Source organism: Peromyscus leucopus, chromosome 9 (assembly GCF_004664715.2).
Source record: "Peromyscus leucopus breed LL Stock chromosome 9, UCI_PerLeu_2.1, whole genome shotgun sequence".
In the NCBI taxonomy this organism is placed as follows: Eukaryota; Metazoa; Chordata; class Mammalia; order Rodentia; family Cricetidae; genus Peromyscus; species Peromyscus leucopus.
The window spans coordinates 81,948,194-81,963,043 of NC_051070.1; the positions used below are offsets into that span (position 1 = coordinate 81,948,194).

The 14,850-nt window shown below is 42.2% G+C and overlaps 1 protein-coding gene across 2 annotated transcripts in view; it reads right to left on the reverse strand.

Moving 5' to 3' along the window:
* The window catches only part of Adk (adenosine kinase), a 400,038-nt gene that overhangs the window by 371,661 nt on the left and 13,527 nt on the right, over positions 1 to 14,850 (reverse strand). Inside the window, exon 1 of one of the 2 annotated variants that reach the window (XM_028879767.2) lies at positions 2,181 to 2,332. The exons of the other annotated variant lie outside the window; for it this stretch is intronic. Within the exon in view, the coding sequence (XP_028735600.1) occupies positions 2,181 to 2,194 (14 nt within the window). The 5' untranslated portion in view covers positions 2,195 to 2,332. Of the gene's footprint in view, positions 1 to 2,180; positions 2,333 to 14,850 lie in introns of those variants that run through there. 2 annotated transcript variants of the gene reach the window in all.

The window sequence follows — 14,850 nt, forward strand, 5'->3', positions numbered from 1 at the left end:
TAATCCTATATTCTTTGATAGCCATTTCAAAGTCACACATTACTATATTTAGCAACAATTTATTTTAAGTGTGGGGTAAAAGCAAGAACACAAGACATGAGGTCAGATTTTGATAACTTGGGATCACCAGAGAAGGATACTAATACATAGCTTTTGGGCTACTGTTAGACTGAGCAGTGAAGGGGAACATGCCTAACATCATGGCTGATAAAGTTAAAGATATCACAGAATTACATTAGCTGCAGTCCTCACTGGAGACTTTCAAAACTGTCACAATCTAGTGCCACTTCACCTTCCACATCCTCCCTGCCTATGCCTGAACCAAGTTACCAAAAAGAGATTCCTACAGATGTCTCACATCTGTATTAATTTTTCAGAAAATTTAAAGTGTACCGTTTCTAAAAGGCCAAAGACCTAGATTCAATTCCTATCTTTGCTACTCATAAGGCACTCAACTTTTCTTCAATTTAGTTCCTACAACAGTCTGATTTTTTTCAATCCATGTCACTGTAGCTCAAGACTTTCAACAGACCCCGAAGAAGCAGACAAAAACTTCACTATCACTTATCCATCTTTCCAAAATACATCCAAGGTTGTATTTTGGAAATCAACCAAACCAGTCTTGAAAACAACTACTGGATTCCTACATTACAGACACACCTTGCTGCTGCCTGCTAAACAACAGAAGCTTCAGATTTGGACGTTTCTCCAGTGAGGAGTGGCCAGGAAGAAAATGGGCAATTAAAACCACCCAGAGGATATGCTTGTCATACAAAAGGCCCTGAATTCAATTCCCAGAACAACAACAACAAAAAGGATTCACCTAAGAACAGAAGATTCTTTAGAAGGCATTTGGCCAGCACACCTAATTTGTGTGTGATGATGGGAAGCGAAGTAGGAATGAGAAGAAGGGGAATTAACTGCTGCCATATAGCACTATCCTAAGTCATCAAAAAAAAAAAAAAAATGCCATTAGTTCTAAAAGGTACATTTATAAGACGAAATGCTATTTACCAAAAGCCTACCTGGGTCTCCATATGGCCACACCTAACTTTCTCCTGCATAATGACATAATGACCAGTACTCTTTGTCCATCTTACTGCATAATTGTGTGTGTAAGAGAGAAGACAGCAACCAAGCTGCAGCCTATCTTACCTGAGGACTAGGTTCTAAGTGAGTACCTAAATCACCACCAAAAAGCCACTAAATTACCAGGGCTTAGGTTCTTTAAAGCTTATAGCCACAACTTTACTTCTCTTTAAATTTGAGCGGGGGGGGGGGGGGGGGGGGGGGGGGGGGGGGGGGGGGGGGGGGGGGGGGGGGGGGGGGGGGGGGTTGGGGGGGGCCTCCCTTTCTTTTGGAAAATAAAGGCCAAGATCTACTCTTAAAAAGGCATTCCAAAACACTGGGTAAATGAGGAAAGTTATCTTTTTTATAAATAGTCAAATTTACATAAACATTCAGTAGAAGCTAAATAAAGTGGGCAAGGCAACTTAGGTATCACCATTGCCCAAAAAAATAAAAAATAAGGAACAGTCAAAATCCTGGATCTGTGATTGGGTGAATCTGCTTTCATTATATTTCTACATCTCACAAAATTAATTTCAACTCGTGACGCTACGATAAAAGTAGGTAAACATATGGTACCTTCAAGAACCAAAGTACTAATTTCAGTCACAGGCAAATATTTTAGGGACACACAATTTCACAACTTAGGAACAATCTACATGAGAAGTGCCAACTTTGCAGATCTGCTCATGGCCAACCATGAAGTTCTGTCAGAAGGCATGACACACAGGCATGGGCACACACTGTGCATGGCACATTCCCCTGGGGCCAGGGTCATCCCGGGGTGGGTCGATGAGGGCGGGAGGTAGCGACATTTTCATGAGAAATTCATTACACACATACACAAACAAGCCTCAGACCCTGGAATCTGAGCAAGGGTCACCTCAAGCAAGCGGCGACAAATAGGGCAGTGCCTTATGCCACAGACCCAAAAACTTCGGAGGACACCAGAAATGCCCTGATTGGTTAAGTGTGAGGAGAACATCCAATGTGACGGGGGCCGGCGGCAAAGGGTAGCTCCAGCCCATCCAAGGGAAGGGAAGATAGTTCTCCCGGGAGCAGTGAGCTCACGCCCAGCCGGGACACAGCTGTAGCGGCCGCCCTCCGCTTACCTGGAGGACGTCATGACTTCACCTTCCCGTCCCGCAGCGCAGCGCCCCGCGTCCGATGCTCAGCGTCCACCCCGGTAGCAGCAGGTACCACAGCAACTGCTGCTCCCCAGCTCTGGCACTCAGCGACCGAGAGCGCGTCCTCACACACCCCGCGCGCGGGCGGCCCGGGGCGAGCTGGCCCCGCACGCCGATTGGCTGCAGCCAGAGGAGGGCGGACGCCCCGCCCCCGCCAGGCCGCTGCAGCCCCGCCCCCAGCCCTGAGCGCCCAGGCTCGCCGCCCGCGCGGCTCGCTCAGGCTCGCCGCCACGCGGGCTAGCTGACCTGCCAGAGGGCTGGCTAGCGGGCACGGTGGCCATCTTGAGTCCTGGTAACCACCTCCCCGTTGCCCTCCCGGCCCCACAGGGCAACAAGGTTGAGTGCCCGCCTCAAAAATGGCCGCGCCGCTGGCAACGGGGTTCGTAGTCACATGGGCACGCTCTACCTCGGCGAGCTCAGGTCCCTTTAACAGCTCTGGGGAGAGGGACGCTGTCAGGACAAATTGTGGACGTGGTTTAACAGCCTGCAAAACCTCATCTGCAGATGAAAAGCAGCCGCCCGGGAAACCTCAGCGGGGAGAAAACCAAAAGCCTGACAACAGCTGCAAGACGCGCTGGATTCCTCCACGCTGCAGCCTCGGGGAGTCAGTTGCAGATCCCAAATGTTCTTGAACTTCAGAAACGCTTAAGGCAGCTTATCTAATATAAATGTATTCGGGGTTCACTAAACCGTGAATCAGAATCTAGGTGAGTGAGGTCCCGACATCCGGTATTTTTAGCGTGTACCCAGGTGATCCAGGTATGCACTAAAGTTTTACACCCTGTGATCCAAACTACCCAACGTCCTATTTGTCAAGCACGTCTGATTACCTCGCTTTCCTCAGTACAGGAGCTGTAAAACAAGTATTTAAAGTTACAAGAAAATGATGTTAATGAGCTATGGTGAGTTAAGAAACCGATAATGAGCTAATAAAAGCTGCGGGGAAACGGAGAGGGAGTGGTATCGGTAAATGCTTTATGCCCCAAATAGCCTCTGTTTATTCCTTCTTTATTCTCTGTGTAATAATATTTATGTTAGCAGCGGACAACATACAGCGGCACTCATTTCCTGAGCACATACAACAGTGATCAATTTCATCGGTTTGAGATACATCAGGAAGAAGTCCAACACCACGAGGCATTAAGATGTGGTTGATGGGGAGGGGCTGGGCGGGAGGGGCAGCCCAGCTGTAAAGTGTTTGTCTTGAACTTAGAAGGGCCTGAGTTCTGTCTCCAGGGCCCACTTTGCTGAAGGAGCAGAGGGGAAGGGAAGACTGTGGCTCTGCAGGCAAAGCCTGCTACCAAGCTTAGGACCTGAGTTCAAGGCCCAGGACCCATTTGATGGAGGCAAGACTCGATGTCCATCCTCTGGCCTCCAGATAAATATCACAGAGAACGTCTCCAACCCAACAATTTTTTTTTTTTTTTAATTTTTAAGTGGGTACTTGCTGCCAGGTGCCTGACCTTCAGATCGCCTTATCTCAAGCAGCAGGACTTTCTGCTAGGCTTCTCCATTCTTCTCGTTTCCAGTTTAAAGATTTACAGCTTGCCTACCTTGAGGTTTTCCTCTTGAACTCTAATAAACTGTCCTTGAGCTTCAAAAACAAAAAAAAAAAAAAACAAAAAAAAAAAACAAAAACCCACACAACCAAACGGGGGAGGTGTAGAGGGGTGTGATAGTGTGTGCTCTGGGGGCTGAAGAGATGTCTCGGTGAAAAGGGCACTTGCTGTCCTTCCAGGGCCTGTGTTCAGATCCTGACACCCATATCAGGTGGCTCACAACCACTCCAGCCAGCTCCAGGGAATCTGGACTACCGGGGCACCTGCACACATGTGGCATACATTCTCACACACAAACACACACACACACACAAATAAAAATCGTTTTTGAAACTGTGATTGAAGGAACCAAGAAAAAACAATGTACTTAATTTTAGTGTTGAAACTGAAGCAGTGTGATTTCTCTTGAGGCTCAGAAAAATATATTTAGAGATACTAGTACCCTCAGAAATTTAAACACAAAAATATTACTTCAACAAACTTGACTCAGATGTGATTGTTTTTTCAGAGTCATTGGATAGAGACAAAGAAGAAGTATGGAGGCTGAGGAGTGAGCTAGATGGCAGAGCATGTGTACACTAGGTTCCGTCTCAACTGCTCTCCTGTCTACCTTATCTAATCTCGGGTCAGGAGGCTGCTAGAACAGCAAACAGACAGCTAGCCCCACGGAGCTGACTGACTCGAGATAGCAGAACAAAGATGAGGACCCACCTACTAATCTTTTCAACAGATGCTCCAGGCCCAGAAATAATAGTAATGCTCCTAAAACGCAGCCAGTCTGTTTTTAGGAGTACAATAAAATTAAAAAGCACTCCAGAATATTTTTAGTGGGATGATAAATGAGCACATTTCTAGAAAGTCTTTGGCAATGTGTATCAGAAATTTCATTTTTGAAGCTATTTATTAAAAAGTAGACCAATATAAACAAATATTTTATATCAATACAAACTTCAGCATTAAAAATACCAAAAATATACTGTTTACTAAGGTAGTATTTCAATAACAGATTATAGAGCTATAAAATGTTTCCACAGATTTTTTTCAAACAAATCAGAAAATGCTCAAAGGCATAGTGTAAAATGAAAAATATAAACAAAGATACAGAATATAATCTGTGGAGTTTTTTAAATGAATAACATATATACATAGAAAAAGACCGGGAATAACACACCTAAATACCACCATTGGTTTTCCATGGAAAGAAAAATTACATGAAGATTTTAATATATATATTATACAGTTTATAAATTTTCTAACACCCATTGGTTTTTGTTTATTGTTATTTTGTTTGTTTTTTATATTTATTTATGGGTTGTCCCACACATCCCATGGTGTGCCCATGGAAATCAAAGTACATCTTTCAAGAGTTAGTTGTCTCCTACGATAGGAGTCCTGGGGATTGATTCTAGGTTGTCAGATTTGGTAGACAGCACCTTTACCCACTGAACCATCTCAATGGCCCAGAGGGTTTTGTTTTGCAAGTTTTGGGTTTTGTTTTGTTTTCTGAGATGGAGTTTCCACTTTGTACCTACTTCCAGCTGTCCTAGAACTCACCATGGTAGCCCAGGCTGGCTGGCTTTAAACTCAGAATCCTGCCACCGCTCCCAAATCCTGAGATTATAAGCATGCACTACACTACCAGGCCCATTTACATACTGGTTTGATAGTCATTTAATGTTTTTGTAAATTACTTTACTTTTAGTTTTTAAAGATTTACTTAATTTTACGTGTATGAGTGTCTGCTACACATTATATGTGTACTACAGGGGTGCAGATCATTTTTTTATTTGCGATAGAATCTCACTGTATATCTCAAGCTAGCCTTATAGTCACAATCCTCTTGCCTCAGCAGCATCCCAAGTACTGGGATTACAGGCCTAGGGCACCATGCCTAGCTCTGTGATAGTAATTTTACTTATGATTGTGACTGTTATGTATGTATCTGCATATCTGTGCATGAGTGTGGTAAATGGGGACCAGACAGGACCTCACGAATGCTAGACAAACACTCTTGTCACCAAGCTAAATCCCCAGTACTTTGTCATCTTAAAATGGCTTAAAAATGAAAAGCATCCCTGCTCTTTTAAAAAAATTCTGTATTTTTAAGAACACAACTATCCTTATTTTGAGAGGAGCTGGGTTTATTTTGTAAATGTCTCATCTTTTCATGTACATGAACTTTTTAAAGACAGGAATAATAAAAAAAATCTATGATTTTCTTAGTTAATTGCTTGGTCAGTTGTCACCACAGGGATGTTCCCCACATGATACTAAATGTTGAAAAGATCATATTTTTAAAGCAAGTTTTATCTTCCTCACAAGAGAAAACATCTTACAACTTGTGTCCCTGAATAAAACGATTTACCACAGGAGGCAGAGGTAAGTGGATCTCTGTGAGTTCAAGGTTACCCTAGTCTATATAGTAAATTCCAGGCCAGCCAGAGCTACAAAGCGAGACTATGTCTCAAAACAAACAAAAGTATACTATAGTATAAGGTGGGTTTTTTTTTTTTTTTTTTTTTTTTTTGGTGGCGGGGGAGGAGATTGATTGTTTGGTTTGGTTTGACAAAGTTTCTCTGTGTACTTTTGGTGCCTGTCCTGGAACTTGCTCTGTAGACCACGCTGGCCTCAAACTCACAGAGATCCACCTGCCTCTGCCTCCCAAGTGCTGTAATTAAAGGCGTGCACCATCACCACCACCCAGCCAAGTATAAGGTTTGGGGGTGGGGGGGAAGGTCTGGAAATGTGGGGATGGGAATTCTGGTCTGGTTTTGTTTTTTATGATTTATTTTTATTATTTTTTAATGAGATGTATATGTATTGGTGTACAATTATGTGCATGTGACTGCAGAGGAGGCCTGAAGAGGGCATATGTCCCAGAGTTGGAATTATAGGCAGTTGTGAGTAACCTGACTCTGGTGCTGAGAACCAATCTAGGGTCCTCTACAGAGCAGAATATGGTCTTAACCACTGTGCCACCTTTCCAGCCCCAAGAAGATGGGAATTTTAATTGTGGACTTGCCAAACCTTTCTAACCTTCAACAAATCACTTGACCGTCAGCTTCCTTATCTGAAACACAAAGGAGTTCACTCTATATGACAGAACAGGTACACTTCAGTTCTTCCTAGAGAAAGAACTGTGTGTTTGTGTCTAATACAAATTGAATAGTTTCTTTAAAGAACCAGTCAATATTAGTTTTAGTTTTAGTTAGAGAGGGTCATTCAAATCAACACTGGAATATGTAGCTAGTTCAAGAGACATTACAAAAAATCTACTGTTTCCTTCTGGTTATCTGCAGATTCTTAGGTTGTATTTCACTTTAATGTCCCATTTTCAAACAGTCTTTAAATGGAAACTGACAATTTATTGGAGAATTTGAAGTGTACAATAACACTTGAGTGACTAAAGTTTATTTAGTAAAAATTGTTAACAAACCTCTCTCTCAGGCATACACACAAGTGTTTAATTTTCAGTGACCTACAAATGTCTGGTGCTCAATGAAAACTATTTAAAAGTACAGAACACTGCTTCCCAAGCATTCATTAATATTTATTTAGTGTTGTGCACGCCTTTAATCCTAGCACTAAAGAGGCAAAAGCACATGGATCTTTGTGAGTTTCAGATCAGCCTTGTCTATGTAGCAAGTTTCAGGCCAATCAGGACTACACAGTGAGACCTTGTCTAATACACATACACATCACACATTTATCCATTAACGGACACTATATATATATTTGTGTGTGTGTGTGTGTGTGTGTATGTGTGTGTGTGTGTGTGTGTGTGTAGGCATCATCTCCTTTTCCATGCTAGACCTTAGAGATTCAGCAAAGATAAACAATGCTCCTTTTATGGAATTTACATTCAATCTGAAGTGTTGATGAATAACCAAGTAACAGACAAGAACCAAATAATCAAAAGTGTTATATGGGAGGCACAGAGGTCCTTGTGCTTACAGATAAGCACTAGGGGAACCAGAAATGTTAGAAATGTTAAACAGACGGGGTTGTTCCTTCAAAGGAAGGGATGCATAACCTGTTATTCATCCAGAAAACTGGGAGCGGATGTGGTTAATAGCCTGGTGTTCTTTGCGCTATCTGTGTGGCCAAGACCATACCAGATCCTCCCCTAGACCCTTATCATCAATCAATGACCCCATCTTTATGGAAGCTGTCACTTGTACTTTACAAAGAGTTTCAACGTAATGTAATCATGTCTTAAGCTTTATTATAGTACATGGGACTGAGTTATCACCAATAAAGTCTTCATCAAATTTTGCTGTTCTAAAATATGACTAAAATAAACTACTCTGCTCAGACTTCTAATGTTTGAACCAACACTAGCTACTTAGTTGTGTTGAAATGAAGTGCTGCCTTGCCTCTCTCTCATGGCTTGTCACTCTGCTGGCTGTGGCAGTATTCAGAGAATTATAACTAAGACATCAATGCAGGGATTGTCTTTGCGAACGCTAGTCAAGGAAGTTCTCTCTCTGCCAAGGGAGAACTAAGTTACAAGAGCTAAGTGGGGAAGGCCATTCCACACAAAGCAAACCTAAAGGACGAACTCGACCACCACTCTAAAGAAAACAAAACAAAACAAGGAGAACATCACCTGGCCTGTGCAAGACAGACCTATGAGACACGATGAGCCTAGGACCTAACGGGAAGCCACTGTCATTTCTTACTTTGTTAAAAGATGACCCGGACTTTGTATGTGTGGAACAGAGAAGAGAACCATGAAAGCAAAGGAGCACATCAGAAGCTTGGCACAGCAATCCAGGGGACACATGTTAGCAGTCTGAAGCACAAATGTAGGAATGGATATGAGGCAGCTGGACCCAGGAAGCATTTGGAGATAACCAGCAGACCCTGCTAAGACAAAGTATGGAGGGAGGATGGAGCTGCAGCTCACTGATAGAGAGAGTGGGAGCTTGGGAGACTGGAGTTCTCAGAGTCAGGGGTAGAGAGAGAGTGAGAAAACACAATTTAATCTCTAGTCTGCCTTGAACCATAGTGCTTTCTCTTGTTGTTCTTTTAAGATTTATTTTTTTATGAGTTTTTTGCACACATGTATGTAAGTGCACTACATGTATGGAGTGCCTGTGGAGGCCAGAAGAGGGCAGTAAGAATCCCTGGAACTGTAGTTACAGCCCAATGTGAGCCACTGGAGGTGCTGGGAACTAAATCAGGTTCGCTACTGAAGCAGCAAGTGCTCTTAACTCCTGAGTCATCTCCCCAGGCCTGTTTTCTATCAATGAGATAAAAATACATGACTTGACTTGTGTAAGCAGTTTCACAAGACAATAGCCTCGAGGGGAACAATTCTACTTTGGCATCTTCTAGCAGCCTCAGGTGTATATAAAACTCGTGTCGGCCTTGATCACACTAGACACAACGCTGTGTATGTCACCAAGTACTCTCCCATCAGAATCACGGCAGCCCTGGCAGAAGAAGCTTTAATATCACACTCTACATTTTACAGAGAAAAACTCTGAAGCTCAAAGTGATTAAATAACCATCTCAAGTCATACTTCATAGACCAGAAACCCAAGCCACGACAGTCTGACTTCAGAACTGGGGCTAATTACATCCACTACAGCAACCAGTATCACTGGAATAAACTCAAGGTGTTCCAGCATGTCTGAGACTTTTATAAATACCCAAGTCTCACACAGTTTTATCCACGAGGCACTAATCCAGTCACACACACAGCTTTCTAAGTAGCTAGAGCATCATACAAAATTCTTTCAGAAACAACTTTTCTTAGATTTGTTTTTAACATTTCAACCACAATTTCATTTCTGTCAGAATGACTTTTTTTTTTTTTTTTTGGTTTTTTGAGACAGGGTTTCTCTGTGTAGCTTTGCGCCTTTCCTGGGACTCACTTGGTAGCCCAGGCTGGCCTGGAACTCACAGAGATCTGCCTGCCTCGGTCTCCCGAGTGCTGGGATTAAAGGCGTGCGCCACCACCGCCCGGCAACTTTTTTTTTTAAATCAAAAGGAAAAAGCTTTTCTTTCCCACCCTCCAAGAATTTATAGGCCATCAGTGTAGTAGCATTCACATATACCCCCAGCCATGTGGAAGCTGAGGCAAGAGCACGCAAGGTTCAAAGCTAGCCTGTACTACACAGAGTTTGAGGGCAGCAGTACATAGAAACGCATTGTTTTTAAAAAGGGAAGGGGGGAGAGAATAGCGAATTTACTACTACTAATTACTATTACTAGAAGTGTAGTGGGCGCCAGATATTGGAGAAATTATTTTGGCCACTCCACGTAGTTAAAAGGATATTTATTTAATGGCGTAACTCACAAATTAAGTGAAAGGTAGGTCACAGGGTCTAGGGAAGGTGTATTGCAATCCAGCGGTGTTCTCCGGAGCTCTGCACAGTCCACCTTCACCGTTCAGCATCCCGGCACCGAGAGAGCGCACAGAGAGAGCGCTGGCCCATCCAGCTCTCAGGTCTCCAGGCGCCTCCCCTCGCCCCGCCTCGTAGGTGTGACAGTTGCCAGAGTCTCAATGGGGGTTGGAACTTCCAGATCCAAGCTGGAATGGCTACCCACTACAAGAAGCTTCTATCTCAGACATTTAGCTTGGACAAATCAATTTAAACATCAGTAAAATTATTCTATACTAAAATTTTATGAGACTCAGAAGTGACCACAAATGTTCATAAAGGTTCCACTGTTAAAAATTTAAAGATACTGGGTTAGAGGTATGTCCTTTGTCTAACTCCTAACGCTTACCATTTTCCACAGGAGAGTAAAGTCAAGTATGGTCTCTAATATAGAATGCATTTTTTAACGAAAATGTTCTGAAAAATAATCACATTCACCTCGTTGGTTTTGATATGATGAAACTGAAATCTAAGTCTTCCTTTAGGGGCTGGAGAAATAGTTTAGTAGTTAAGAGCACTGGCTAGTCTTCCTGAGGACCCATGTTCAAGTTCCAGCACTGACATGGAGGCTCACAACTATTTCTAACTCCAATCCCACAGGACCCAACAATTTCTTCTGCTTCCAAGATCATCAGGCAAGCACAGACATGCATGCACGCAAAACACCCATACACATTAATAATAACAATAACAACCACCACATAATTTTTAATTTAAAAAGTCTTCCCTGGGAGAAATGGCTCAGTGTTTAAAAACACACCAATGTTAGGCAATTCTCAAAGGCCTGAAACTACAGCTCCAAGGAATCTAACACCCTCTTCTAGACTCTGAGGGTATCTGTACTCACATGTGCACAAACCCACACAAACACATAAATTTAAAATAAAATAAACCTTTAAAATAAATAAAAAGTATTCCTCAGCCAGACATTGTTACACTTGTGTATAATCCCAGCACATGGGCAGCAGAGGCAGGACTGTGAGATCAAAGCCAGCCTGGGCTATGGAAACACACATTGTCTCAAAAAACACAAAAGTTGACTAATTAATAAAAGTTACCCAGGAGTGGTAGCTCATGCCTGTGATCCTAGCACTTGGAAGACTTAGGCAGGAAGGTTGCCAGCCTGAAACACATACTTAGACTCTGTCTCAAAAAAACAAAGGTCAGAGCCGGGCGGTGGTGGCACACGCCTTTAATCCCAGCACTCGGGAGGCAGAGCCAGGCGGATCTCTGTGAGTTCGAGGCCAGCCTGGGCTACCAAGTGAGCTCCAGGAAAGGCGCAAAGCTACACAGAGAAACCCTTCTCGGAAAAAAAAAAAAAACAAACAAACAAAAAAAAAAAAAAAAACAAAGGTCGGGCAGTGGTGGCACACACCTTTAATCTCAGCACTTGAGAGGCAGAGCCAGGCGGACTTCACGTGAGTTTGAGGCCAGCCTGGGCTACAGAGTGAGTTCCGGGACAGGCTCCAAAGCTACACAGAGAAACCCTGTCTCGAAAAACAAAAACAAAAAAATTACTAATCTTTCTTTTTTTTGGGGGGGGGGGCAGGTTTGAAACAAAGTTTCTGTGTGTAGCCCTAGCTGTCCTGAAAGTAACTTTGTAGACCAAGCTAGCCTGGAACTCAGAGACCCACCTGCCTCTGCCTTTGCAATGGGACTAATGGCGTGTGCTACCACGCCTGTCAAAAGTAATCATCTTTCAAAGAATAAGAGAATTAAAATCTTAGATATTTTTTAAAAAATCGTGGATATATACTTCAGTCCCATTCTGATCTTCTGAACCAGACTCTTGAAGCTTAACAAAAACCCTAACTTTAGAATAGAAAGCATATTCACTGTGAATACATTTCACATTGTAGCTACAGATCCTACATACACACATAACAGAAACAGTTTCACAAAGTAATGGTGTACTAATAATCTCTACCCTATTCTTCCCCTCTGCCCCTCCTCCAAAGGAAGGTCTCCTAATTAAGGTACATCAGTCTGGCCGGCCTCAAACCCAAGATCTTCTGCCTCAGCCTCCTTAGTACCGAGAATTACAAGGGTTGCCCACCAATATGTTTCTGCTTCTCTTTTATAAAATACTGGTGCTGGGGGATGTCTTTCTGTATGCTGTGAATTTATGTTGTTCCTATTGGTTAATAAATAAGCTGCTGTGGCCTATGACGAGGCAGCTTAGAGGCAGGGGGAAATCCAAGGAGAGAGACAGGAAAGAGAAAGGCGGAGTGGGGGAGACGCCAGACTGCCATCCCAGGAGCAACATGTAATGGGATGCAGGTAAAGCCATGGAACGTGCGGCAATATACAGATTAATAGTTATGGGTTGAGTTAAACTATAGGAGCTAGCTGGCAACTGGCCTGCTATAGGCCTTATAGTTGATAGATAATGTTAAGCCTCTAAATGATTATTTTATAAGCAGCTGAGGGACCTCAGGGCCTGGCAGGACCTGAGAAAACTTATGACTACACCTGTCCTCATTCCAAAATCTATTTCCCTCCTTTTATTTCCTTTTTCCTATGCTTATCAAGCATGATAAACGTGAAATAAAAATTTTATTTTTTATTATATAAAAAATATAAATAAAGTATTAAAATATTTTAAATACTTAAAGAAATTTTGCAATAATACTCTTCAAAATAGGCTACCTAGAGAAGGCTGAAGAGATGGTTCAGCAGTCTGTTCTTCCAGAGGACCCAGATTCAATTCCCAGCACCTACACTGTGACTTACAACCATCTGTAACTCTGGTTCCAGGGCACTCAATGCTTTCTTCTGGCCTCTGTGTGCACCAATAACCCACAAGAGGTATGCAGACATACATAAAAGCAAAACACTCCATATACATAATTTTTTAAATAAGCTACCTGGAAATTTCAACATTTTTTATAAAGGTTACTTTTTATTTCTTTTTTGCTTGTTGTTGTTTTATCTTGTGATATTTTGAGACAGTGTCTCACTATGTAGCCTAAACAGGCCGGGAAGTCACTATGGTCTCACCAGGCTAGTCTCAATTCCCAGAGATCTACTTGCCTCTGCCTCCTGACAGTTAGGATTAAAAGTATGAACTAGTACTCCTGGCACCATTTGTTTGGGTTTTTTTTTTTCCTTCAATTCTTTGCACTTACTTATTATGTGCATGGACTCACATGTGCCATGGCAGGTGTGTGGAGATCAGAGGACAATGAGTTTCAAGTTGGTGCTCTCTGTCCACCATGTGGGTCCGAGAGAATGAACTCAGGCCATCAGGCATAGTGGCAGCACCCTGACCTGCTGAGCCATTTCACTAGCCCTGTCTGTTTGTTTTTAAGACAGGTCTTGCTGTGTAGCCCAGGTTGATTTCAAAAATGCAATCTTCCTGCCTCAGCTTGCTGAGTGCTGGGGATTCACAAACACATAAGCTACCACGAGTTTTTTTGTTTGTTTGTTTGTTTGTTTGTTTTTACAATTGCCCATGGCCCAAGGCTACTTGTGGGTTATTTCTAAAGCAAAAGATTTTCATCTCTGCTGTTTTGATAGGATTTTAAATTATTAGCAGTATTAACAGATTAGCAGCTTCTTAGAAGATTACTAGTAATTGTTCCCTGTGTAAGATAGGAATATTGGCTAAAGCAAGTCTGCTTAATATTTTAATCCTATACATCACTGCTGATTGCTGTTTTAGATCTCAAAATTGTAGAAAATTGATACAAATAGTATAATAAGACACACTGCAGTTTAAATACTAGTCCCAAAACTTAATGTAATTATAGGCACAATATTTAAACTCTCTGAACCCAAGTGTCTGAATTTTTATCCTGTATTTTAAAGGGTTTTGTGTGTGTGCGCACACACACACACACACACACACACACACACACACACACACACATGCTCACATGTGTATATATCAACAGGTGCCCCTGGAGGCTAGAAGAGGCACCTGATACAGGTGCTAGCAACCAAACTAGGGTCCTCTGAAAGAGCAGCAAGCAGTCCTAACTGCAGACCACCTCTCCAGCTTCTATCCTACATTATCTTAATAATTAAAACACTAAAAAGATAACATTCAAACTGTTAGCATCAAGGAAAAGTACAAAATCTCTAAAGCAATCAAACTCATCGAAAATGATTCTCTTACCTGGAACATTTTAACTAGAAAGCACAAAGCAAAAATTGGTTTTCCCAAGTTAATAACTGGAAAATCCAAGCTGCTCAAAATCCAAGCTAAGTGAGTTAAGCCATTGATAAGACACACCATTAAGTGGATCCCACAAGAGAATATTTCCTCTTAGTTGAAAACACTACATGCATGGAGCTGATGAGATGGCTCAGCAGATAAAGACATTTACCAAGCATGATAACTGGAGTTCAAGCCCCAGGACTCGGAACGTAGGAGAACAAACTCCATCAAGTTGTCCTCTGACATCAACAAACATGAAATGTGGCACAGAGGGGCACACGTATTTAAATAAATGTAAAAAAAAAAAAAAAATTAAGTAAAATAATTTAAATTTCATGTGTAAAAGAAAACTGGAAAGTCAAAAGTTGAAACCTGATTACTAAACACACTGTCAGAGGATTTATTTAATTAGTGTGTGTACCTACTGTATACAGAATTCACTTTAAGGACTTCTCAATTAGTAGCTTTGTAGTGTAATACAG